This window comes from Mus musculus, chromosome 2, assembly GCF_000001635.26.
Source record: "Mus musculus strain C57BL/6J chromosome 2, GRCm38.p6 C57BL/6J".
In the NCBI taxonomy this organism is placed as follows: domain Eukaryota; kingdom Metazoa; phylum Chordata; class Mammalia; order Rodentia; family Muridae; genus Mus; species Mus musculus.
Genome location: NC_000068.7, coordinates 180,113,676 through 180,139,012, shown reverse-complemented (window position 1 = coordinate 180,139,012; position 25,337 = coordinate 180,113,676). Strand labels below are relative to the sequence as shown.

Below are 25,337 nucleotides of genomic sequence, written 5' to 3'. Positions count from 1 at the left end.
AGCACCTTAGACAGAGGGAGCCTGCCTTGAAGACAAGTGGGCCATGCATTAGGTCAGCAGAGAGTCTGAGGGTCCACTGAGGCCAAGAACACCTTTTTGAATAAAAGCAGGAAGCCTATGTCCCATGGGCGCTTTTCCCGAGATCGAGAAGCTTCTGTGATGACCACGTAGTCTAGATACACAAACGTACATGGTTTTGCCGCAGCCAAACTCTGACAGTCCCTACAGGGCCAGCGGTCAACATTTCTCAGTGAGATGTAGAAGGCACAAGAGAACTGTCACTAGTCCTGCTAGCCCAGCAGTCAAACATATCTCAGCAATACACGAAGGAACAACAGGATTAACCTGGTGCCTGTGGAGTGGCAGGTGGGTCTACAATTTAGTAAATGAGGGCTGTGGATCATGTTATGTACAGGCTGTGAACCATCCTGGAACAGCACTATCACTTCATGGAAAGGGATTCATGGGTCAAACACTGCCCTTCACCGATCTCCATGCTCCAGTAGACAGGCATCAAGTCTCATAGGACATCTGGTGGCTAGATGACCTGAAAGAGTTACCTTGGAACTAGGGGTGCTTCAGCTCCTGAGACCTAAGGGATACTGTATAGGACATATGGGGTGATCCTTGATACAACGTATGTAAGACAGCGTACCTGTGCTTTTGAATTCCATTCTCTTGTTGTGGTTTCTCCCCATTTTTCCCACTCCTAGTACTTTTGCTGGTATCCAAGTCAATCATCCCACTAATTTTATTTGCCTCTGAAAATTCCCCTATAGAAGAATTATCAGAATCAAAGCCTGTAACAAAGAAGCAAAAAACAGTCACCTTCTCTAGACCTGGGAGATGAAGAAGCCTACTTCAAGACTAACTACACAAACAGAAGCCTAAAAATCTATAAACCTTTTGTTTGGTTTTGTTTTTTGAGGCAGGACCTTACTATGTAGCCTTGCCTGGTCTGGAACTCTTTATGTAAGACCAGTCTGACCTTGAACTCACATCTCTGCCTCCTGAGTGCTGGGATCACGTGCCACCATCCCCATGAGACTATTTTCAAGTGGTACACTCAGAATAATCATCTCTGTTGCCTACTCGGTGAAAGGATGGTCCACCTCAGTGTCAGGACACAGAGGGGCTGTGTGGGAGCACTGTTGTCTGCTAGGATGGCAGAAATCACCTCAACATCAATAAGGCTGAAGCCATCTTTGGGGAATATCAAGAGAAACGTATTCAAAAGCTCAGGGGTGTTTGGAGTAGTATCTGCTACACCGAGTCCCTGGATGAGAGGGAACGTCTAGGGGATGTGTGGGTGAGGAGGCATCTGCAGTGGTCGCTCGTGGTAGGCATGGTCTCCTGGGTCTGTCTGTAGGGCTACTGAGGCTGTTCTCCAGCACACTCCACTTGTAGGCACACACCAACGTGAAACAGAATCAATGTGTCTTGGTCATGAAATAATGAAAATTATTTCACTGAGCCTTGGAAAAGCCAAGGAGCTCAGTGTCTTCTTCTGAGATTTCGGTAAGTCCACTATATGACTAGCCAGCACTCAGGGCTGAGCAGTGAATGGCTGACACTCCATGCCCAGATACTCTAGAATAATCAAAGTACTAGCCAGGAAGTGGTGGTACATGCCTTAGAGCCAGGCTCTTCCACGAATCCAGCCCTCCCCCCAACCCCCCGCCCCCATACACACACACTGTCCTTTCATGCTGTCTCTTAAGATCCAGTCAAGGTTCACCTCATGAGAGAAGCCATCATTGTCTTTCTAATAAAACTAGTGTCAGGTCCAATCTAACACACTCCTGGCCTTTGGCTAAGCCAGACCAAATCCCATACTCCATAGCCCACAGATTCCTACACAAGATGCAGTCTCTGGGTCATATTTCTTATAGTTGCTCACCTGTGACGGCATCAAAGAATTCTTCCTCCCCGTTCATCCTTCAGTGACAAGACTGTCACTGTTCTGGGGTTTGGTCCTCCTACTGGATCATATCTGATCTATATTTATGTTGAAGTTGTGTGGATCCTGGAAATCTGAGGGGAGAAATATTTTGGAATGAACTCAGCTTCTACAAAGCCTATGGGCTAAAAACAACTTGTAAATCCCCACCCCACCCCCCACTTTTTTTGGCTTTTGTTTGAGACAGGATCTCACTCTGACTGGCCTGGAACTTGCCATGTAGACCAAACTGATCTAGAATTCAAACATCCTTCTGTCTCAGACTCAAGAGCTAGGATTGCTACCATGCCCAGCCAAATATGCATATTTAAAATTGATCTAATTGATCTCCATAAGGGCCAGGTGCACTGGCACATGCCTTTAATCCTAGCATTCCTCAGGCAGAGACAGTGGATTTCTGTGAGTTCAGGTCTGCCTGGTCTACAAAGGGAGTTGGTCAGCCAAGATTACATCATGAGACCCTATCTCAAAAGAGGAAGGGGAGGGGAAGGAGAGGAGGAAGAAGAGAAGGAGGAAGAGGAGGAGGAAGAGGAAGAGGAGGAGGAAGAGGAAGAGGAAGAGGGGGAAGAAGAAAGAAAGAAGGAAGAAGAAGAAAGAGGAAGAAGGAGGAGGAAGAAGAAGAAAAAGAAGAAGAAGAAGAAGAAGAAGAAAAAGAAGAGGAGGAGGAGGAGGAGGAGGAAGAAAAAGAAAAGAAAAAATTGATCTCATGTCTAAGTAACAAAAAAAGTGAATTAGAACAAATTCATTCTTTGAGCAGCAGGAATCAAAAGATGCATGCATACCTAATATAAAGATGAAAGTCAGCTCAGTATTAATATGGTGGGGAAAAACTGACACTGCCTCCTGGAGGCTGTCCTCTGACCTTGCACATTCCTACCCCACATGCACACACACACAGTAAAGAAATAAGAATAGATCAACAAAACACAAAATAAATAAATGGGAGGAAAACAGTTCAAGGCCTAGGACCAGAGAGATTCCCCAGTGGCTAGCATATAAGCAAGCACACTGGAGTTCAGATACCCAGAGCCCACATATGTAAACGTGTCAAGGCAGTCTGCCTGTAGCTATGGCTTTGAAGGTGGGAACCCTGCGCAATCTGACTAGCAAGTTCTGAGTTTGATGAAGAGATCCTGTCTCAAAGAATAAAGTGGAAGAAGAACTGAGAAAGACCCTGACTGAATCAGTCTGTAGACTCCACAATCAAGCACACACACATACACACATCACACATGCATACATGTACCTGCAAACATGAAAATATACCTCCACATACTACACACACACACACATACACACATATTTAAAACAGAAAAAGTAATAAGAGTCAGCTACCCCAAAATAAAAACAGAGCTCCAGGGCAGCCTGAGGAAGTTTGGTGAGAGTTTTGTCTCCTGATAAGAAGTAAGCGCAGCAGGTTAGAGTGCTTGCTACCAAGCAAAGCTGCACTTAACCCTGGAGCTGTACAGTAGAACGAGAGACTCGACCCCACAAGTTACCATCTGAGGTATCTATGCATGCCATAGCACTCACCCACACACAAAGCGCAGGGGAAAGAAGGGTGGAGAATGTTGCTCGGTAGTAAAGCTCTTACCTAGCATGTGCAAGGCCCTAGGTTTGATCTTCAGTTAAATAGTGTAAAAGGAAAAAGTTTAATAACAACCAATGACTAAGACATCGATAAGTAATCATTATTTTAAGAGTTATATTTAGGGGCTGGTGAGATGGCTCAGGGGGTAAGAGCACCCGACTGCTCTTCCAAAGGTCCAAAGTTCAAATCCCAGCAACCACATGGTGACTCACAACCACCTGTAATAGAGATCTGATGCCCTCTTCTGGTGTGTCTGAAGACAGCTACAGTGTACTTACATATAATAAATTTTAAAAAAAGAGTTATATTTAAAATAACCATTTACAGTTGTTCAGGGAAATGATAGAATATTAATTTTAGGGAGACATGTAGGCAGTAGTTTCAACAGGCCATTACATGAAGATAGGGCTCTGCACACCGCAGGAGGCTCTGCTGTGAGTCACAGGGAGCTGGGTAACAAGTAAGTGGATAATGTGTCAAACTATCTGCCTCTCATCCACCTCACACCGACTGTGAGGTGCTGCGGATGGAGCCCAGAGCCTCACACACACTTAGGCAAACATTCCATTGAGAGTTAGATCCCCAGCCTGGACACCAGTTTTCCAAGTCAGAGAATTAAGACAACTATATAACTTAGTTCTAACATTTAACAACAACAACAACAAAAAAAAATCTTTCTCAAAATTACTTTCATTAATTTAGTAATTAGCTTAGCATTTTAGAACTCCTGTATAATAATTTCTCCTATTTAGAAGAATACTTTTGTTTTGTTCAGGACAGAGTCTCTGTACTTAGCCCTGACTGGCCTTAAACTCACAGAGTTACACCAGGCTCTGCCTCTGGAGTGCTGAGATTAAGTGCATCACCATGCCCAGCCCAAGAACAGTATTTCTAAAACAGTGAAGCAAAAATTCAACCTATAACCTGGCAAGTATGCTTTAATCCCAGCACTTCTGAGGCTGAGGCAAGAGGATCTCTGTGAGTTTGAGGCCAGCCAGAGCTACATGGTAAACTCTTATCTAAAAGGAAAACAACAAACACCTTCAAACTGTTTCAAAAGTTTTTTCCCCCTGAAAATAAGTAGAGTGCCACATGTAACTTAAAAAGTCTCTGAGCAGTTGCCTATGAGTCCTGAGGGACAAGGAAGGTCCAGGTGAAAAATATGGCTTCTGCCCTTGGAGTGACCAACGCAGTACTAGAGACAATGCCTACCCAGTCCCTGAAGTCTTGCTTACTAATAAGGGTCTGAGCATCTGATCATCAGCCAAGCCCCTGGCTCACCTGTGGGTGCTTCTCTTTTCTTTGCTCCCTTTCCAATGAATCATGTAACTTAGGAACTAGACACCGGTGAAGCAACACAGAGCATGGTCTGCTGTGAACTGTACAAAGCAGAGATGTGTTGCTTAACAGTGTAGGACTAGCTGCAGCTGCAGGAAAAGAAACTGCTAAACTCAGACTGGACACCATTCTGTCCTACAGGTAGTAAGATAGCCAAATGGCTGCTGATATACTATGCCTGCCCCTCCAAGATAGATCTCTACGAGGTGACTGGGCCAAAAGCCTGCCCTGGTGAACAAATTAATCAGTGCCATCCTGAAGGCATGGATTCCCAGTGACAGCTATGTCAGCTCCCACCTACACAGACACACTTGCCTATGTTCTGTCTCTCCTTCTGCCCTTACACAGCCTCCTTCTACAGTGGTATGCCACAGGAACAACCCCACCAGATACTGACTGGTACCATTTGTTGCATCTTCCAGTATCCAAAATTGAGAGGCAGCGAGTGTCTGTTTACTATAAACTGCCTACTGTGCAGGCAGTTATCACTATAATAGCACAAAATGGACAAAACCAAGAGGCCAAATCAAAAGCTCCCACAGCAAAGAAAAGGCAACTTCGATACTGAAATGCACATAACAGACCTATCAAAGACATGGATGGCCCAAGTACAAAGAGGTAACTGGTAACAAGTATCCAGTGAATTATCTTGGAACAAGGAGAGGATGTGGCTCAGCTGATAATGTACTTATCAAACATATAGGGAAGTCTGGGCTGGATCCCCCATACCGGTACGCCGTACACCCTGTAATCTCAGCACTCCAGAGATGGAGTTCAAGGTCATCTTTGGTTACATGGTAAAGCCAGCCCAGGATGTATAACACTCTGTCTCAAAACAAACAAACAAACAAACAAACAAACAGAGTAAAACTGTTTCTCAGTCCTCAACCAAGATCAAATGTGACCATCAACGCAGTAACATAGTGCTTGTGCATTCTGGGGGGGGGGGGATCACATGGCCAACTAATGCCATCCTGCTGAGAAAATCGTACCAAAATGCAGCAGTGCATCTGGTTTAATCCACAAACTTAAGAAAATACTCAGAAAAGGATTGTGCTAGACACTGTGGGAGTCCAAACAGCAACGCCCAGACTCTGGAACCTTCCAAGCCAGAGGAAGCTTCTCCAGTAAACAAGCCAGAAAGGAAAGAAAGTGACAGAGTGGCAGAGGGCAGGCATTATCCCAACAGCAATATTTCCGTGGTGGGACGTGACATACACACAGGAAGGCACAAGTTAACATACTTCAAAAGCTACCTTGAAGCCTGTTGTGGTGGCATATACCTACAATCCCAGCATAAGGTGCAAGCAGGAGGATTAGGAAACCAAGGTTATCCTGACTGCAAAGCAAGTTGGAAGACAGCTTGGGTACAAAAGACTTGTCTATAAATAAAGCCACAAACAAGTTAAAAAAAAAAAAAGGTATTTTGAGGGGGCTAAGGGTGTGGTTTAGCTGGTAGAACGCTGCCTACCATTTGTAAAACCTGAGATCAATTCCTAGTGCCTGGAGAAAAAGCTACCTTTTAAAAGATACAAATGGGGGCTGGAGAGATGCCCCGGCAGTTAAGAGTACTGACTGCTCTTCAAGAGGTCCTGAGTTCAATTCCCAGCTGATGACCTCTTCTGGTGTGTCTTAAAAGAGATACAGTGTACTCATATAAATATAATAAATAAATCTTTTTTAAAAAAAATACAAGTGGTAGTTGTACACACACCTTTATCCTACTGGGGAGACAGAGGCAAGCAAATTTCTGAGTTTGAGGCCAGCCTGGTCTACAGAGCAAATTCCAGTAGCTAGAGTTACACAAAGAAAACCCTTTGAAAAATCAAAAAACAAAAAACCTATATGCCTTTAACTGCAGCACTTGAGAGGCAGAGGAGGCAGAGGCAGGTAGATCTCTATGAGCTATAGGCCAGCCTAGTCTACATAGTAAGTTCCAGGACATCCAGGACTAGAGAGACCCAGTCTCAAAAATAAAACAGCATTAATGGGGGACTGGAGAGATGGTTCTGCAGTTAACCGCACTTACTACCCTTGAGGACAACCAGGGTTCAATTCTTGGAACCCATTCTGGATCCAGCCCATTCGGTGGTTCATAACTGTCTGTAACCCCAGTTCCAAGAGACCCGCCGATACCTCTTCTGACCTCTGCAGGCTCCTGCATGGATGTGATGCATGTATATGCAACATACATTCAAGAACATACACATAAAACGACACTAATATCATGCCTGAAGCCAAATTCAAACAAGGTTATACTCAGAGAGGCCAGTGAGAGAACTGGACATTGAGCAGTGTGAAGATCAAGTTTATGTGTAAGGTATCATGACACTGTTTTTCAGGGGGTCTCCTGTTCTAGAGCTGTACACAGACATGCATGTGGGTCTCTTCAGAAGAATCAGGGAGAACTCCTGGCAGCACAGGCTGGACGGAGAGAGTTGGAGCTGTACACAGGTAAACAAGAGACTCTTGTACTACTTTCCTGCTATGTTTGTAAAAGCTCCGTGAAAACATGCTACAAGCAGGTCTGTTCTTTTTACATGTTTTCTTATGTAAAGCAAAACCTCTAATGTTAAAAGTAAATTACAGAAAATCATTGTAATGAGGGCATAAAAAGTGAGGCCAGACAAAAGCTTGTCAGCTACTGGGACGCTACAGTTACTATGGCCTGTACCGATGCCATATGTCCCCCTAGTGTCCAACTGTGACCAAGAACCCATGTTGGAGCCAGACAGTGGTGGTGCATACCTTTGATTCCAGCACTCAGGAGGTAGAGGGAGGTGGATCCCTAAGAGTTCAAGGCCAGCCTAATCTACAGAGCAAGGCCCAGGATAGCCAGCCCTACACAGAGAAACCCTATCTTGAAAAAACAAAAACAAACACACAAACAAACAAACAAACCTATCTTGGTAGGCCTTTCTTTCCCACAAGCCTCTACAAGGTCAAGGACCCAATCTCCTCATTCATCCTCAGGACGTCTCACAACTGTAGGTGAAACCTCTGACCTCTAACTACCAGCATGGCTGCAGGTTGCCATGGAGGAGACAAAAGCTGCTCAAGGGCCAGGGGAGACTGCTGTACTGTCAGGTCAAACCTAGTTCCACTGCACTAGTTTCAGAAGACCTAAGCCACCAGAAGCTGGGCCTCAGACAGAGATGGGGCAAGTCCTTCTGGCATGGCCAACTACACCAACGTTCCCAGGGAACTCTCTTGATGGACTGCCACAACTGACAAGAAGATCTGTGGGATTAAAGTTGTGGTGGCGCATGCCTTTAATCCCAGCACTCAGAGGCAGAGGCAGGTGGATTTCTGAGTTCGAGGCCAGCCTGGTCTACAGAGAGTTCCAGGACAGCCAGGGCTACACAGAGAAACCCTGTCTCGAAAGAAAAAAAAAAAGATCTGTGGGAAAATGGGGCTGGGCACCATTAAGGCCATGAAGGTACCCAGCACTTCACAGATGGCCCACAGGGTGGAACAGCACCTATCAGTCCTCAGACCTTCTGCAAGTCTGTCCCATCATCTCTAGGGCCTGGTTCAGAACATGGCTCCCAAGTCCATGTAACCTACAGATTCTGGTTTTTTTTCTATTCAGCAGAAAATCCTCAGATAATGCAAAGTTGTATTTGGCAAATAAGCCTCTTCTGTTAAAGGAGACTATGTCTGGCTTTCTGAACAGATCAGATCATCCCATTGTGGAGAGTTGGAGTGTTGCAGATCTAGAGCCAAACTATCCCGGGTTATCACTTTTCCCCTTAAAAGCCACTGTTGCCCACACTTGTTGCTTGACCTAACACCCCTTTAACTTTGTATTCTTTTTTTTTTTTTTTTTTTTTGGTTTTTCGAGACAGGGTTTCTCTGTGTAGCTCTGGCTGTCCTGGAACTCACTTTGTAGACCAGGCTGGCCTCCAACTCAGAAATCTGCCTGCCTCTGCCTCCCAAGTGCTGGGATTAAAGGCGTGCACCACCACGCCCGGCTAACTTTGTATTTTTAACAGACTATAGGCTCCCACCAACCAAAAGCCCAGAGCACCATCAGACAGCAATACCATAACCTACAGCAGAACATTTTAAGCTTTGCTGTGCTGCCTGCCTCACGTCCCCACCAATGTATTCAGTAAAAGACCTGTCTGTCTTTTTTTCTGCAACTGTTCTCCAACCACACAAAGTTCACGACACTGCTTCTATATTGGGACATTTTACATGGGGCAACCTGAATCCTCGTGGCTGTAGATTATTTTTTCCATTCCTTTATCCTTATATATATATATATATATATATATATGTAGGGTGAAGGTATGTGTGTGCCACAGGCAAACGTAACGGTCAGAGGATGAGTTGTAGAGCTGTTTCTTGCTTCCAGCATGTGAGATGGAACTCAGTTCAACAGGCTTGGCAACAGTGCTTTCACCCACTGATCAACCCACTGACCTAAGAGCTATGTTGTGTGTGTCGACACAGCTCTCTGCCAAAGCTAAGACCACACATAAAGCAGATAAAAACAGACCTTACCTCCTGGGCAATGGACCTATAGGCTCTCCTGCTCTAAGAATCATTCCATAGGGACTGCTTCAGGAAGGGCTCTGGAGTCCTTGTTTCTTTAATCAGTGCTGTCTAGTCAGGGATTTCCCTTTCTGAGGCCTAGAGAACACCCAGGAGATTAGTTCTGGCTGGGCATCATTTGGCCTTCCACCTTCTCCACAAATCACTCTAGGCTGGGGCAGGGCTCTCTCCTTCCATCTGGCCCACCAAGTATACCATCACCGTAACCCCTCCCCAATCTGGGACACTTAACAATTGTTCTGCTACCCAAAAAATGTCCATCTGTTTCAAAAAGGGCCCTCCCAGGCTATTCTGAAGGTGGCCCCTTCTGTCTTTGTCTTCTAAGGACCTGACCCAATCAGGCCCAAAGCGCCCCACTACTTCCATGAATTCTCCCACTGTACTCTTACAATATATCTTTAGGTTATTAATAAAAATAGATCTAGAGCCAGATATGCTGGTACATACCTATGATCTCACAACATAAGAGGAGCTGGAATTCCAGGACAGCCTGGCTACATAAAGATGACTTGCCTCAATCAAATAGGAAAGGAGAGGGAGCCGGGCATGGTGGCGCACGCCTTTAATCCCAGCACTTGGGAGGCAGAGGCAGGCGGATTTCTGAGTTGGAGGCCAGCCTGGTCTACAAAGTGAGTTCCAGGACAGCCAGGACTATACAGAGAAAACCTGTCTCAAAAAATTAAAAAAAAAAAAAAAAGGAAAGAAGAGGAGAGGAGAGGGAGGGAAGAGATCTCGAAGTTTGGACAATGAGTCATTAAATGAACAACCTGGAGAAAGCTACTATCAGCTTGCTGAAAAACCTAGCCATGAGAATCTCTGCTGTTAAAACCAGGAGAAGCAAGCTAGATAGGATCTCTACAAGGCACGAATGAGGAATACAAACATTCTAAAGCCACTTTTTCTCACATATCTGTAATCTCAGCATCTGAGAGGTAGAGGCAGGAGGATCAGGAGTTCAAGGCCAGCCTGGGCATTTAAGACTCTATCTTAAAAAAAAAAAAAAAAAAGTATTTGTAGCCAGGCAGTGGTGACACATACCTTTAATTCCAGCACTTGGGAAGCAAAAACAGGTAGATCTCTGTCATTTTGAGGCCAGTCTGGTCTACAGAGTGAGTTCTAGGACAATCACAGCTACACAGAGAAACCCTCTAGTTAGTTTCTGCAGGAAAATGTTAGTTTCCAATCCTCAAAACAGACAGGAAGCTCACAGATGTTCCTGGAAAACTTGCTCTGTCCCAAGAGATCACATAGCAGCATCACAGAGCAGGAATCCTCAAACAGTGAAGTCTTATCAATGGCTAAGCTAAGGCCAAATGTACAATTCCACCCTCACTCAAGGGTAGGTTGGGACATAGGAGTCTAGAGAAATGTCAGAAATATACCAGACACGGCAGCCATAGGTATCACGACAGCACCTTTCATCCCAAGGCCTCCATAGTCACAGCATTTACTTGCACAACCCAGAGGCAGCTGAAGCCCAGGCTCCTACTCCCCAACCCTTCCTCCAACATCTAGAGTCACCAGCCCCAGGCCTGGTGAGGGTCCTCATTCCTCTCCCAAACAGCCAGGCTACTTTGAGTGGACAATGCTTTTTGGCTGCATTGCCTTTTTGGTCACCTCTTCAATGCCTGTCTTCATCTGTCACTTGGGTGTCATTTTGCAATACCCAGGAAGCTATTGTGCCACAGGAAATGTAGTGTGAGAGAGGAACGAGTGTTCAACATGACTCCATGCACCACCTACTCTAAAAGGCCTGGTAAGGCAGCATGGCCCATGGGACTCACAGGCTAAACCATTATCCACTGACCCTAGAATTCTTGACAGCTCCCAAAAGGTAGGAGGAAATGAGGCAGGAGACTCCCCAGTCCTATAAACCCAGCCCTGTGCTGGGGCAGCAGCAGCATAGCCAAGCTCAGCTCAAACGCTACAGCCAATTCGCAAAGACCAAGCCTTCCGCCAGGATGAGACAAAAATGAGAGACTGACCACTCTCATTCCAAACCCCCCTGCAGCTCTCAGTTCACAGTCACTGGACAATGCTCTTTGCTGACACTCATGAAAGGTCTGAAGAGCCCTGTCATGGTAGACATGCAGTGGTTATTTTTACAAATTTTGTATAAATTTAGAATCACAAAAACAATCCCTACTTTTTCACAATAGCTTTTTTAGGAAAGAAGCAAGAGCAGCTGGTGGGCTTTGGCCTGGCCTGCAGTCATCAAGATGAGAGTGCACAGATCACACAGCTTTGCTTTAAGCACAGGCAGTCTTGGGGAAGGAACCAGAAGTGACCTTTACTAAACATGGCTCCCAATGCTTTAGCCAAACACAGTTAACTCCAGCTGTACAAGAGGTGCCATTATAGATTTACTTAGCTGTCCCAGAGCCTCAGCTTTCTTTAGGTTCCCAGATTTGTGGCTTCTGCCAGGAGCTACATAATCCATACCAAAGTAAAACCTAACCGTGCTTAGAGCTGTGTAAGTGAACAGCTGACTTCAGCCTTCAGTTTCCACTCAGCAACAGCAAAAACAAGTCTTGTTAGCATCTACCTGCTGAGCAAGTTTTATAGTCACAGAGGATAAGTTTATTAGGAATTCATGCAGGAAATGGGAAGTGTCTAGGCCCAGAGAAAGACAAGGAAAGCAACAGCATTAATCGCCTGCTGTTTCCATTCTCCACACCAGCAGGGTGGCCCTCAATTGCAGGCCAAGAAGGTGCTCAACAGGGTCCCTTAACAGCAGCCACTTGGGGGAGGTGGGGGGACTGTCACCTCTAAAGAGAGTCTGGAGTTCACTAATCATAAGGTTCCTTCCTTCACTAGATCACATTTAGCAAGCAAGCACAGAAAACATACCACACACTTCAAGAACATTATCTTATAATCCAACACAATGTATTTCAAGTACACACAAGATGAGCCCAGAGCTTTTGTACAAAAATGTTTGTTTTAGTCATCATTATGCTGCAACAGAAGAGAACTGTTCAAAAGCTGCTCAAAAGAGTGGGTGGGGAAGTTGTGGATGGGTCTCCCCACAGCTTATGTCTGCCACTGAGACAACAGCAGAATCAGACAAGTGGTTAATCCTCTGCTCCACGTGGCTTCTTTTCCCCCCCAAGCACCACCACCGCCCCACCTCACTGACCATCTGCTTAGCAAAACCACAGCTTTGGCAAGAGCCAAGAAAAGGGGAGCTGCTGCAGAACCAGATGGGTGACCCTTGGTCACCCGTGAGTGAGATGTCCTCGGGCATCAGCCTGCTCCCAGCCCTGCTGACACTGTATTTGGCTGGCTTCCTCTCCCACTCTAGGCTTTTCCTCATCAACTTGCTCAACTTCACTCTGCAGTCTGCAGCTGAACTGGTTTTACTGTGCTGAAAAACTTGTCCTGATAAAACCAAACCTACCCAGATCATACCCTGGATCCTGTCTGCCTGAGCACTGGGGCCAAGGGTGAAGGTCAGAGAATCCATCAACCCCAACTCCTCCTGACAGAAGACAAAGCAGGAACGAGAGGAGAAAAGCTGCTAGACTCAATCAGTGTTCATTTCGTCTGAAGCGAGAGGACTCAGCTATTGATTACGTGATAAAGATCCTTGATCCAAAAATGGGCTGGGAATATCAGAGGTCTGAGACCAGACCAGAAGCTGTGCTCACACGTTCTCCACGTTTGCTGACACTGAGCCAGGACTGCTCCCCTCTGTCCTTCCAACCCCACCTGCCTAACCACTCCTGGCTGCATGTAACTATTAAATCTAGAGTGCTGTCTTTGCTACACACCACTGGGAAAGGTCAGCACTAGGATGGAGCACTCATGGGAGTAAGATACAGCCCAGATCTGAACCAAGTCCTTTAACAATTTCTGGGGTGGCCTCACTTATGACACTAATGGTGCTTTTTTTTCCCTCTCCAGGGTCTCCGAGACACTGTGTCACACCCTTTCGCTGGCTTTAAAGCATTTCATTTTCTGTCAAGAGCCAGTACACAAGGTGCCAGGCTGCAGCTGGTCTACAACTAGCCTTTAGCCAGATTACACTTGTTTGCCAGGTGATCCACTGTGACCTGCCAAAGCAGACTGGTACATGCTCCCAACAGACCTCTTGTTCTCCATGTGTAACTGCTCCTACACCAAGAACTCCAGCATTCACCAGTATAGACACTTACCAGGTATTTTTCCAAACCAGTAGTCGTTCAGCCCTTCTGGAAAACTGTTGCTAAAGAGCCCTAGGAACCCTACCTACCTGATACCTTAGCACAAGTCTAGAACATGCCAGCATCCAAGCCGAGTGCAGGCCCTGTCAGCCCCAACAGGTAAACATCCTGCTTATACCCATCCTTCCTCAGCACAGACCAAGAGACCAAGATCTAAATAACTCAAAGTCCCACAGTCTTTGCAAATTCTTAAAATTTCAATCCCTTTAAAATAGCCAATCTCTTTTAAAATACAAAGTCTTTTTCCAATTAAAAGAGAACACAGAATATGTTTCCCAAAAATCAACCAGGTATTCTAACGGAAGGCAGAGAAAGGCAGGAGAAAGCAAGCAAAGACAGAGACATACACCAGCAGCCAGCAACAGTGCACACAGCCGTTCCAGGCTCACTACCACACCAGCACTGAGGCTGTGGAAGTGTGATCACCAAAAGCACCAGCGAAAGACATCGTGTGTGGAGGTTGTACCAAGCGACCACCGCTTTGTTTTCTGAATTTGAAAAGAACGGGAAGTGTCAACAAGTTCACATCACACTAAGCACATGATCATGTTTAAAAAGGGCTGCAGATTCAGACTAAACCAGTAGTTTAGTCTGAGACTTATATAATACCAGCAGTGGAAGTGTGTTAACAAAACACTTTGAAAAGGCAAAACTTAGAAATCAGATACAAATTCAGGATTGAACCTAGACACCAAAAGTATTATTAAACTCAAGCCTGAACTATTATTAACTCTTATGGTTGAAGTATTTTTAAAATTGTATTTATGTGTTGGTGTTTTGTCTGTACACCTTATGTGAGTTGCTGGCAGCTATAAGCATCCACATGGGTGCTAGAAGTTGAACCTGGGTCCTTTGGAAGGGCAATCAGCACTCAACTGCTAAGCCATCTCTCCAGCCCTGAAATATTTTTTTTTAAGACTTATTTATTAAGTACAGAGTGTTTCCTTCCTGCATGACAGAAGAGGGCGCCAGATCTCAATATAGATGGTTGTGAGCTACCATGTAGTTGCTGGGAATTGAACTCAGGACCTGGAAGAGCAGTCAGTGCTCTCAACCTCTGAGCCATCTCTCTGAAGTATTTGTTTTTTAATTCGGTTATTTATTATTATGGGGGAAACACACATGCAACAGGGCACATGTAAAGGCCCAAGGACAGCTCTGTGGAGTCAGTTCAGTCGGCCCACTGTTTCATGGGTTGTGGGATTGTCCTCAGGCCCTGGGCTCTCTGGCAGATGCTTTTACCCTCTAAGCCATTTCACTGTCCCATGATTGAAACGCTTAACAGTTGTGTTCAAATACTGACTGAGTTTTGGACTAAACCCTGCACGGGAAAATTAGTGCTAAACAGTACATCAGATGTCCACATCCAAATGGAATCAGGTGATGCCAAGGAGACACTGACTTACACTCTCACTGCTACCTCAGAGGCTCACAGCAAGTCAGAGTAACCATACCCTGAGGTGTTCAGGATGTTTTTATAAGTATAGGACACACACTTGATGGCCTTCATTCCACAGCAATGCATTCCAGAGCACAGATCTGCTTGGCAAAGGCTCTCTGACCTCTCCAACCGCAGTATGTCATGTGTGGTATCATTCCTACATGCCTGTCTCACCTTGAAGGTGGAAAAGCCAAGGGTGTCACCACATGCATATAGCTATATTTTACCTAATTCCTCTCAGTAACACATTTTTCAGGCAAAGGCACAGAAGGCAAGAGAAAATAGTGACTGCTCCTGTCAAAAGCCCAGAGACCAGCCAGGACCCAGGAACCTACCACAGCCTTCCATTAACCCCACACCACCACGTCAACCACTGTGAGAGCTGTCACACAACTTCTACCCAAAGGCACACCAGATACCTGGCTACAGCATAACAACGCTGTCTGTCCATCAGAGAAATAATCTCCAAGATGCAGTCAACTCCATTTTACGCAGCACAGGAGAATAAAAGGCACCAAAAATGTTCTAATCAAAAAAGGAATGACAAAGCCTAAAGAATGGTGGTGGTTAAGGGTTCTTGCTGCTCTTACAGAGGACCTGAGTTCTGTCTCTAGCAACCACCAGCAGCTCCAGGGGGATTTAATGCCTCTTCCGTCTTCCACTGGTAATGAAATAGGTACACACATAAGACAGACAGACAGACAGACAGAGATATACACACACATTAAATCCTTAAAAAATGGAGTATTATATTTTCAATTACCATTATAAACCAGGAGATCTCATAGCATTTCCAGAAGTGTTTGACAGGAGGATCAAAGTTCAATGGCTTTGTTTGTTTGTTTGAGATAGGGTTTCTTTGTGTAGCTCTGGCTGAACTTGCTCTGTAGACCAGGCTGGCCTCCAACTCACAAAGATCCACCTGCCTCTGCCTCTGCCTCCCAAGTGCTGGAATTAAAAAGGTGTTTAACACCATGCCTGGCAATATTAACATGTTTTTAAAAAAAATGAAGCTGGGTGTCGGTGTGTACCTTTAATCTTAACATTCTGAGAGGCAGGCAAATATCTGAATTCAAGGCCAGCCTGATCTACACAGTGAGTTCTAGGCCCACGAGGGCTACAATATAAGTCCCTCTCTCAAAAAATAACAAAAAGTTTTTTTTAGCATATATTAACAACACAAAATAATAGGTTTCACTGACATTTTCATACACGTTATATAGTGTATTTTGATCAGATTCACCCCCCTTGTTACCTTCTCTTGTCTTACCTCCTCAAGTCTGCCATTCTCTTTTTTTCTTAAGATTTATTTATTTTGGGCTGACGAGATGGCTCAGTGGTTAAGAGCACCGACTGCTCTTCCAAAGGTCCTGAGTTCAAATCCCAGCAACCACATGGTGGTTCACAACCATCTGTAATGAGATCTGACACCCTCTTCTGGTGCATCTGAAGACAGCTACAGTGTACTTAGATATAATAATAAATAAATCTTTAAAAAAAAGATTTATTTATTTTATGTATATGAGTATACTGTAGCTGTCTTCAGACACTAGAAGACACTCTTCAACAGAAGAGGACATCAGATCCCATTACAGATAGATGGTTGTAAGTCATCATGTGGTTGCTGGGAATTGAACTCAGGACCTCTGGAAGAACAATCAGTGCTCTTAACTGCTGAGCCATATCTCCAGTCCTTTATTATAGATTCCTATTAAACTTATACTTGAGAATTTTATTTTAGCTGGGTAGTGGTAGCATAGGCCTTTAATTCCAGCACTTGGGAGACAAAGGCAGGCAATCTCTGTGAGTTTGAAGCTAGCCTAGACTACACAGCTAGTTCCAGGATAGCCATGGCTACACAAAGAAACCCTGTCTCAAAAAGAAACCAGAATTTATTTTTTTTTATTTTGTGTATGTGTGTATGTGCATGTGTGTATGTGCATGGGTGTATACATATGTGTATGTACACAAGTCATAGTGTCCATGTTGAGGTCAGGGGACAACCTGGGAGATAGTTCAGGATTTCTACCTTACAGGTACCCAGGATCCACCTTAAGTTATCAGGCTTGGCAGAAAATGCCTCTCCCCAGTGAGCTATGTATCTTGCCTGTGAGTTTCCATCCTTTTTGTGAGAGGGCAATCTGTTGTTTGAATGCTGGGATTAAAGGGCATATGTCACTATGCATCGTTAAATTCTTAACACACATTCTTAAACAGAACTCCATACTAACTTTCTTTTTTCTCCCTTCCCTATGTGTGTGTATGTGTGTGTGCATATACATATATACACACACACACACACACACACACATATATATATACATATATCTATGTAGTATGTTTTAGGGAGAGGGTATTTTTGAGACAGGGTCTGTCCACATAGCCCTGACTGTTCTGGAATTCACTATGTAGACTAGACAGATCTTAAACTTGTAGAGATACACCTGGTTCTGCCTCTTGAGTGTTAAAGGTGTGTTCCACCACACCCAGCCTAACTTTCATATAAGGTTTTTATAATCCCAGCTGAAGTAGATGGACTGGGGGTGGGTCTAGACAGTTTGGACTACAGAGTAAGGTCCTGTGTCAAAGCAGAAAAAAATTTTTTTCACTTAGCATTTTTTTGTTTGTTTTTTGCTTTTCAAGTCAGGGTTGCTCTATGTAGCCCTGGCTATCCTGGAACTCATTATGTAGACCAGGCTGGCCTCAAATGTCCACCAAGTAGAAGGCAGAGGCAGGCAGATCGTTGAGTTGGAGGTCAGTATGATCTACAAAATCAAGTTTCAGGCCAGCCAGTGTTACACAGTGGAACCCTGTCTCAAAAACAAAACAACAAAAAGAATATGAACTCACCAGGGCTATGATGCATACCTGTAATCCAGAACACGGAGGACCAGAAATTCAAGGTCATGCTCAATTACATTTGAGCCTACCCAGTTACATCAGATCCTCCTCAAAAGTAACAAAATGAGTGTAAAGAACACACAAACTGGTATCCAATACTAAATGATCAGCCCTGGAAGCATATAAGTACAAGTAACATTACACAAACTGAGCAGGTACAACTCATGCATTTAAGGATACATAATACATACACACATATACATATGTAACAATAATCCAAAAAGTAGAGGCCACAGAAGAGAGCAGAGGAACTACTAGGGGATTGGAGGAAATGATGTAATTATATTACAATATCAAAAAGTAAAGCTGGGGATAAAGAGGCTGCTTTCTTATCTCAACGGGCATAAGGCCATGCTCATCCTTACCAACAACAAAAAAAAAAAAAAAAAAAAAAAGAGAGAGAGAAAAAGGAAGTCTGGGTTTCGGTACCTTTGTTACTTAATTTGCTACTAGGTGCTCTGAAGTAAGCTACTTGAGCTCTCTTTTCCTTGGGAATAAAGGTAATGTTAGTGACTGCTGTAAGACTCATGCTTCTAATGATCTAGAGCAAATAATTGCTCAAAATTAGCGTCCCCTGAGATAAGAGTTGTTATTACCAGACAGTACCTGGGGCAAACAGGAAGGTAGATTCTATGGAGGACATGCAGCCACCCATTTCCTCATTGTCACCCTTTAGTTGGCACCATCAGAGGCAATGGGAGGCGACGGACAATGTGTCCACTCAAATGTTCCTGTTTCCTTACTCACATCAGTGAACTAACACTTTGGAGCACCTGTTGCTTGTCAGAGCCCACTGCAGACGACTGACCCATATGTATCTCTTACTGGTACACCAGATGTCACATGCCACAAGCAAGAAGTGAAGGTGGGAGAGATGACAGGTGACAGTTAGCAGGGTCCAGGCTCTCTGCAGAAAGGGTCAGCAGTTCCCCATCCCTGAGGCTCCCACTCAGGAGCTGTCCCATCAACATCTCTGACAATATGGAGCCTAGCCTACACGAAGGCCTCCTCCGAGTGTGTGCAGAGCCCCACAGAACCACTGATCCAGATGTGCAAAGGCCGACCCACAAGAACATAACTCAAAAGCTTGTCCAACTCTCAAGACTGAGGCGCCCCACTCGGCCGCAGCGTCTCGGAGGAGCAAGGGGGACAGAGCGCCGCCGCCGGTGCCTCCGCCTCCACGCGGGGCCCACCAACCGCACTCAGCGCGGACAGCCCTGGCTGCCTCGCTGGTGCAGGTCTGAAGGCGCGCTCCGACTCTGCTGTGGAGACATAGGCCCTCGGACCTGAGGCCACGCGGGCACCAAGTTCCCCGCGCGCCCCGAGGGGATGCGCGGCTCGCCCAGCAAAGGGAGAACGCCGGAGTCCCTCGCGTGCGACCGCGGACCTCGCTGGAGCCCCACGGGGCCCCGTCCCTCCCGCGGTCGTCCACACTCCCGGCGGCCTAGCGCCGCGACTCTCCAGCCCGAGCCCAGCCGCGGCCTAGGTGGCAAATGGGCCTCCCCGAGACCCGTCCCCGCGCGCCCGCCCCGCTGCAGCCCACTCACCCGAACGCGGTCCCCGCGGAGTCGCCGACCCCACGGCCGCCCCGCCCCCGACCGCAGCCGGCAACCCTCTGACACCCAAGCGGAAGTGCGGCCCGCGCCTCTCCGACCTACAGCCCGCCGTGCTGCTCGCCGCTCGCCGCGCCCCGCGCCGTCCGTCAGCCGCCGCCTGGCCAATCAACGCTCGGCCCGCAGGCCGCGCCGGGGGCGGAACCATGCCGATCACGTTCTCCGGACAGCTTCTCCCTCGGCCCTATCATAATCCGGCTCACACGGGGGAGTGGCGGCGCGCCCAGCCAATCACCCCTTGGAGAAGGTGGGTTTATGCAGATACTGGAGCTAGAAGGAAGGGGAGGCAGGAGGAAGGGGAGTGACCTTGGGAGAGGCTAGTTTACAAACAGTGAGTCAGGTGGCTGGGCGTGAACGATCCCAGGCTGGCGCTGGGCTAGACCCACCCTTTGGCTCCCGACCCCGCAGACGCTTCTCACGGTTGCTGGGGTATGAACAAATGGCAAATGTGGCCGCCGGCCTTTGCGCGCCAATCGTGACTTAACATACCCTGGGGCCAGTTTACCCCTCCAGTGGCCTCCCTGGCCGGTTCATCCTGTTTAACACCCTTAGGCGCCCTGTGGTCTGCAGTGGCTCCTGGTTAAACTCAGAATCTCTGGGGACACGCCTGCAGCCTGTTTGGCCTCAGAAAAGCTATCTGACCTCTCTGAACACTCAGTTTTCTCTGTAGCCAGGGTTCCCCAGCCTCCTCATCACATTGGAATGTGGGGTCTGGTTTGAGAAAGGTGAAGTGACATGAATCAAGATGGCTACTGACTTGCATAGGACTTTGCAGGGCACAGGAATTGCAAAGGTATGGGACTTGTGGTCCGATCCTAGCCAGGAGGTTCAGCTCAGTGTCAAACCTGAGGGAAGCAAGTTAGATGTCTCTTGTCTTTCACAAACCTACCCAGAAGCAAGTGAGGTGAGGGCCGCTATAGGTCGTTTGAAAGCAGGAAACCAAGGAGGAACCAAGTCCCCCAGGTCATCCAGGGCCAGCTGCACCTGACATCAGTCCAAGGCTTTCCAGTTACTTGAGTAATTACTTGGGTTTTTTGCTAAGCCAGTCTGAGGCTTTAGCAAAGGGGTTCTAAATGCCCCCCATGAACCTTCTTCAGCACATAATGAAGGATTCTTCTCCAAGGCCACACTTCTTCCTCCAGTAAGGTGGTGCTCACACTCACACACAGGTCCGTGTCGTGTCCCGTCCCCCCCCCCCCCCGCCTCTGTGGCCCACTCTGCAGATACTCAAGTCCTCTGCAAACACGGAGTGGCCCAGCAGACCCTGTCTGCCTCTCTAGCTCCCACCCCAGGGACAGCCTGGCTTTCTGGTGGCCCCTTCTCACTGGCGCAGGAGAGACGTGCTGGGACTGGAAAAGAGCCCCCTGCACGCTCAGCTCCTAAAGAGAGAGACAGAGGGAGGCGGGCCAGGCTTCCGAAACAAAGGCGTTGCCATGGTTACCTCTGAAGAAAGCAACTCCAGCCCGCTGAGGGCTGATGGAAGGGTGCGGCAGCTGGCCCCCCAGCCAGGACAAGGACAGCTAGCCGGTTGCCACGGAGATAGTCAGACTGACCAGGTTCTGCAGTTTTTCTGGGGGCCTGGCCAAGACTAGCTCAGAAACCCACCACCACCCACACCCTTACCTAAATCTCCAAGATCAGCCCCTCTCCAAGAGACAAGCCTCAGAGGGACACAGCTTACCTAACCTGTTTTTGGACTTTGAGCTACAGGGCCCTGCCATCTGGGCAGAATAACCACCCAGGTTGGGCTGGGCATCCCTACTCAAGCTGTGTAGTAGATGGGCTGACCCTGGGGCCGGGGTGGCATTCCAACCACCTGTCTTCCAGCTGTGGCTGAGGAGAGCCTTGAGTTCCTCACTTCCGCTTTTACCTCTAGGTAAAAGGTGAGCTGACAGGTACCTAACACTGCTCCTGGCTCTCTGCCCCCTTTAGGAGCTGCTGCCACCTTTCAGCAGCCTCAGGTGCAGGGCTGGGTGGCTCAGCATCCCTGTCAGTAGGGGAGGGGCTCTCTCCATCTTCGCCGAGTGGCAATGTCCTCTAGGATGGACTAGTAGGGTGTAGAAAGAGGAAGAGTTGGCTCTGCGCCCGGCCATGACAGTGCAGATAGTGATAGTCAAAATGCCCCCAAAGTGTTTCATTATGTCCATGTCCCTTCCAGTTCCCCCATGTCAGCAGCTGACCAGGGAGACGAATGTCATTGCTCCCACTTTACGGATGTCAGACTGGGTCTCAACCCAGTTAATGCCTCCAGAGGGCAAGGCACAGAGACGTCTGATGGACCAGCAGTCTGGCTATGCCCAGACTCCAGACCAGGATCTGCCCTGAGTTTCCTGAAGGGGCTATGGCTGAGGGCCACAAGATCAGATTCCATGTCACAGGACCCCTGAGTAGCTGTAGCTTTGAGTGCTCTCAGCATCTGAGAAGTGCCAAAGGACTGTTTGGGGAGTGTGTTCCTTCCTGAACAGCTCCTGGGACACAATGGGATGCCATGAGGGTGCTGCCCCACCCCACATGGTATAAATAAAGGATACATCCAGTCCCAAGTGCTAAGTGGAGGTGGGAGATTACAGGATAGATCCTGGAGGTCAAGCCAACTCTGAGGGCTTAGAATGGAGGCCAGAGGCTCCCTGACAGAATCCCTCTGTCTTCTTGACTAGGGCGGGAACTACCCCTTCCTCAAGGGTGGGCCATCTGCCTGTGTCTCGCAAGACCCACGCAAGGCCTCCCTTGACCACAGCTGGCGCTGTGGGTGGTCACAGCCAGATAGCAACACGAACCCCATCATCCTGTTTTCCATCCTCACCCCTGACGGAGGCAGAACAGAGATGATCGCTCCCCATTCCAGAAGGGAAACTAAGGCTCAAGAGCAGCAGCTCGCCCAGGGACAGGCTACCAACCACCCACCCTCTGCCCTTCACCCACTCCACTCTTACCTCTTTGCCAGAATGCTATCTCTTCATCTCAGCCTGTTTGTCCGCCAGCTGGGCCAGGGTGTGGCATCCAGGAACTGGGGTGCCTTGTATGTGGCCCCACCTGGCCCCTGCTGCTGAAGCCAGCCTGAGGCCATCTCCACCCCAGATTCCCAGGTCCCTGGCAGAACACACTTCCAGCTCTCTTCTCAGCCATGCCATGGAATCTTCCGTGGGGACAGGAAGTAGGCTGCCAGTGGGCAGCCTGACCACAGAGGCCTGGACCGGCTCACGTGGCTCGGCTGATTCTTCTCAGTCAACTTTCAAGTCTCCTCTGCAACGTGACGATGCTGGCTTCCCTGTCGGGGAGGGTGGGTATTTTTAGGTTGAACCCGCCTCGTGAAGAGACAAGTTATCAATAGCAGCAGAAAAGGGCTTTTTCTTATTCTTTTTCCCCCTGTGGCTTTGGGACACGAACAAGCTGCACCTATTAAACTCTGCCAAAAGGAAGCAGGAAAAGTGGTGTTCCCCATTAAACTTTTCACCCCAAAGTTCCTTCTATGTGACAGCAAGCCCAAGCCATCCCAGGCTAACCCCAACACTCCTTCCTCTTTTGGGAAGCTACCCTAACAACCTTCCTAGTGACAGGTCCTGTAGAGGTCAAGGAGTGAGGATCCAGAGGAGGTGGAAAAGGAGGCCCCACAGACTCCCTTCTAAGCACCAAGGAAGCTACTGGCCCGTTTCTCATTTCCCAGTTCTGTGTGCCCCACTGTAGGCTGAGTGCCCTAGAGTGGATTGTGTCAGCTAAATGCTCAACTACTCATGGCAAGTGATCAGGAGGCCCCCAGGAGTCTGCCTACCTGAGGTCAGGAGGCCTCACTTGCTAGTTAGCTACTGTTTCCTGAGATCAGAGGGATGTGTGAAAAACCGGTCAAAGCCAGCACGCTTCTTCCTCCCCCACAAGGCTGACCAGAGTGTGTGGAGGCGCCTGCACGCAAAGAGCCCAGCTCAGACCCAGCATGTGCGAACACTGAGATTTTCTTGACAGGTCACTAGAATGGCATCCTGCCTTGCTGAAGGAAACATTTGAGCCGACTTGGCTGCCTGCCCTTCAGGAATGGTTAGCAAGCACTCCATTTCTGAAGAAGCCCAGAATAACAAAGGCTTCAACAAAATAGAAGTGTGCTTGCTCCCATGTGACAGGAGCCCAAGCTGCCCTGTCTCACTCCTGCTTTGCTGTATAACTCAACAAAGGTTCCTTCCAGTCTCATGTCACGCCATGGCCCAAAACAGTGGCTGGTGCTCTAATCATCACACACAGCTCTAACCAGAAAGGAAGGGATGAAAAGAGGGAGGAAGGATAACATTGCTGCTCCCGCCCCCAAGATAAATCAGCTTGAAAATCTGCCCCAGGAGCTGAGGAAAGTTCAGCCAGTGAACCAGTGTGTCCCTCTTCCCAGCTGTACTCTGACTGGTGGAAAGTGGGTTTCTCTCTCTTTTCCCAACATCCATTTCTCCACTTACACTTCACTAGCCAGGACACCATCCCCTGCTACTTTGACAAGGCTGAAGCATTCTACCTGAGGGTGTCACTGGCCTAAGTAAAACAGGCTCAGAAGAGATGATTACAGTGGTCACTTGCCTAGTAGGCCTACCTGCTGGCCTCACCTTGAGTAGTGTCTGAGACTGTCCACCCCCACCCAGGCCCCAGGGGCTGGGACTTCAACCCCCACACACACATACACTAAAGCCCATAACAATGGAATTCCACGATACCCTCCTGGGCCAGTGTGGGACGGATGCCAGCCAGACTCCATCTCATAGTCTTTAGGGCAACTCCATACCCAGCATGGAGCTGGCCCAGGGAACTATGGTTCCTTCTTCCTGGCTGTACTGGAGCTGATGGAAGATGGGTCCCTGTCTTTCTTCCCAGTATCCCCTGAGCACCTGCCACACACTGACCCTGCCTTGGACCCTGAACACAGATGCAGAATACACCTGAGCAAAGAGAGGTCCCGGATCCTGGTCTAGGATCCACAAGTCCCAGGGACCCATATCGGGTGGCAAGAATATACGCACATCCTCGTGCAGGGAACTGGCAGGGCAGGAGAGAACTGGAGGAGCGACAGCTGGGCTGGGTTAGATTTAGCTTGCTGAGAGCCAAATGCGTTGGCCGGAGCCGCTGGCTGGGCCTCGGTGCCAGGGAAGCTGCATACCGGATGGGAGGGGCAGGTTAAACACGCCTGGGGAGCCTAGATGGAGAGCAGAGATGAGGCTCAGGACAGAGAATGGAGGTTTCTTCTTTCCGGTAGTAGCCCAGGCCAGGGAGGAAGGCTAGCCAAGGCCACCCTCCCTCCCTCCCTGGCACCAGCATGCTTCCTCCATAAGGTGGAGCTAAGGACATAGGGGAAAGGCAACCTGGTAACTGGAGTCCTTCTGGGAGAGGGTATGCACCCTTACCCCATCTTGGGAGAGGCAGTCAAAAAAGACACAGCCTGCCGGGGCGTAGTGGCACATGCCTTTAATCCCAGCACTCGGGAGGCAGAGACAGGTGGATTTCTGAGTTTGAGGCCAGCCTGGTCTACAAAGTGAGTTCCAGGACAGCCAGGGCTATACAGAGAAACCCTGTCTCTAAAAAAAACAAAAACAAAAATAAAAAACAAAAAACAAAGAAAGACACAGCCAAGGACCTAGTGGCCACTGCCTGTGTGCCGGGCTGGGTTACCACAGAGGTCAGGTGCCCTGCCCTGGCTCCTGACCTGTGGTTGAGAGGATGTGGTAGTCTCTCACAGTGTTCTAGTCTAGCCAGGAGCCTCCAT

The 25,337-nt window shown here is 47.8% G+C and overlaps 1 protein-coding gene across 3 annotated transcripts in view; it reads right to left on the bottom strand.

Annotated features, from left to right (window-relative positions):
* Osbpl2 (oxysterol binding protein-like 2) overlaps positions 1-22,695 on the bottom strand; it is a 46,365-nt gene extending 23,670 nt beyond the window's left edge. Inside the window, exons 1-3 of one of the 3 annotated variants that reach the window (XM_030250794.1) lie at positions 22,543-22,695; positions 1,901-2,034; positions 656-800 (exon numbers count right to left, since the gene is read on the bottom strand). In XM_030250794.1, coding sequence (XP_030106654.1) covers positions 656-800; positions 1,901-1,937 — 182 coding nt within the window. In that variant the 5' untranslated portion in view covers positions 1,938-2,034; positions 22,543-22,695. Of the gene's footprint in view, positions 1-655; positions 801-1,900; positions 2,035-17,963; positions 19,708-22,542 lie in introns of those variants that run through there. The other 2 variants (NM_144500.4, XM_017317993.2) reach the window with 2 other exon arrangements.
* Between the last annotated feature and the right edge of the window lie 2,642 nt (positions 22,696-25,337).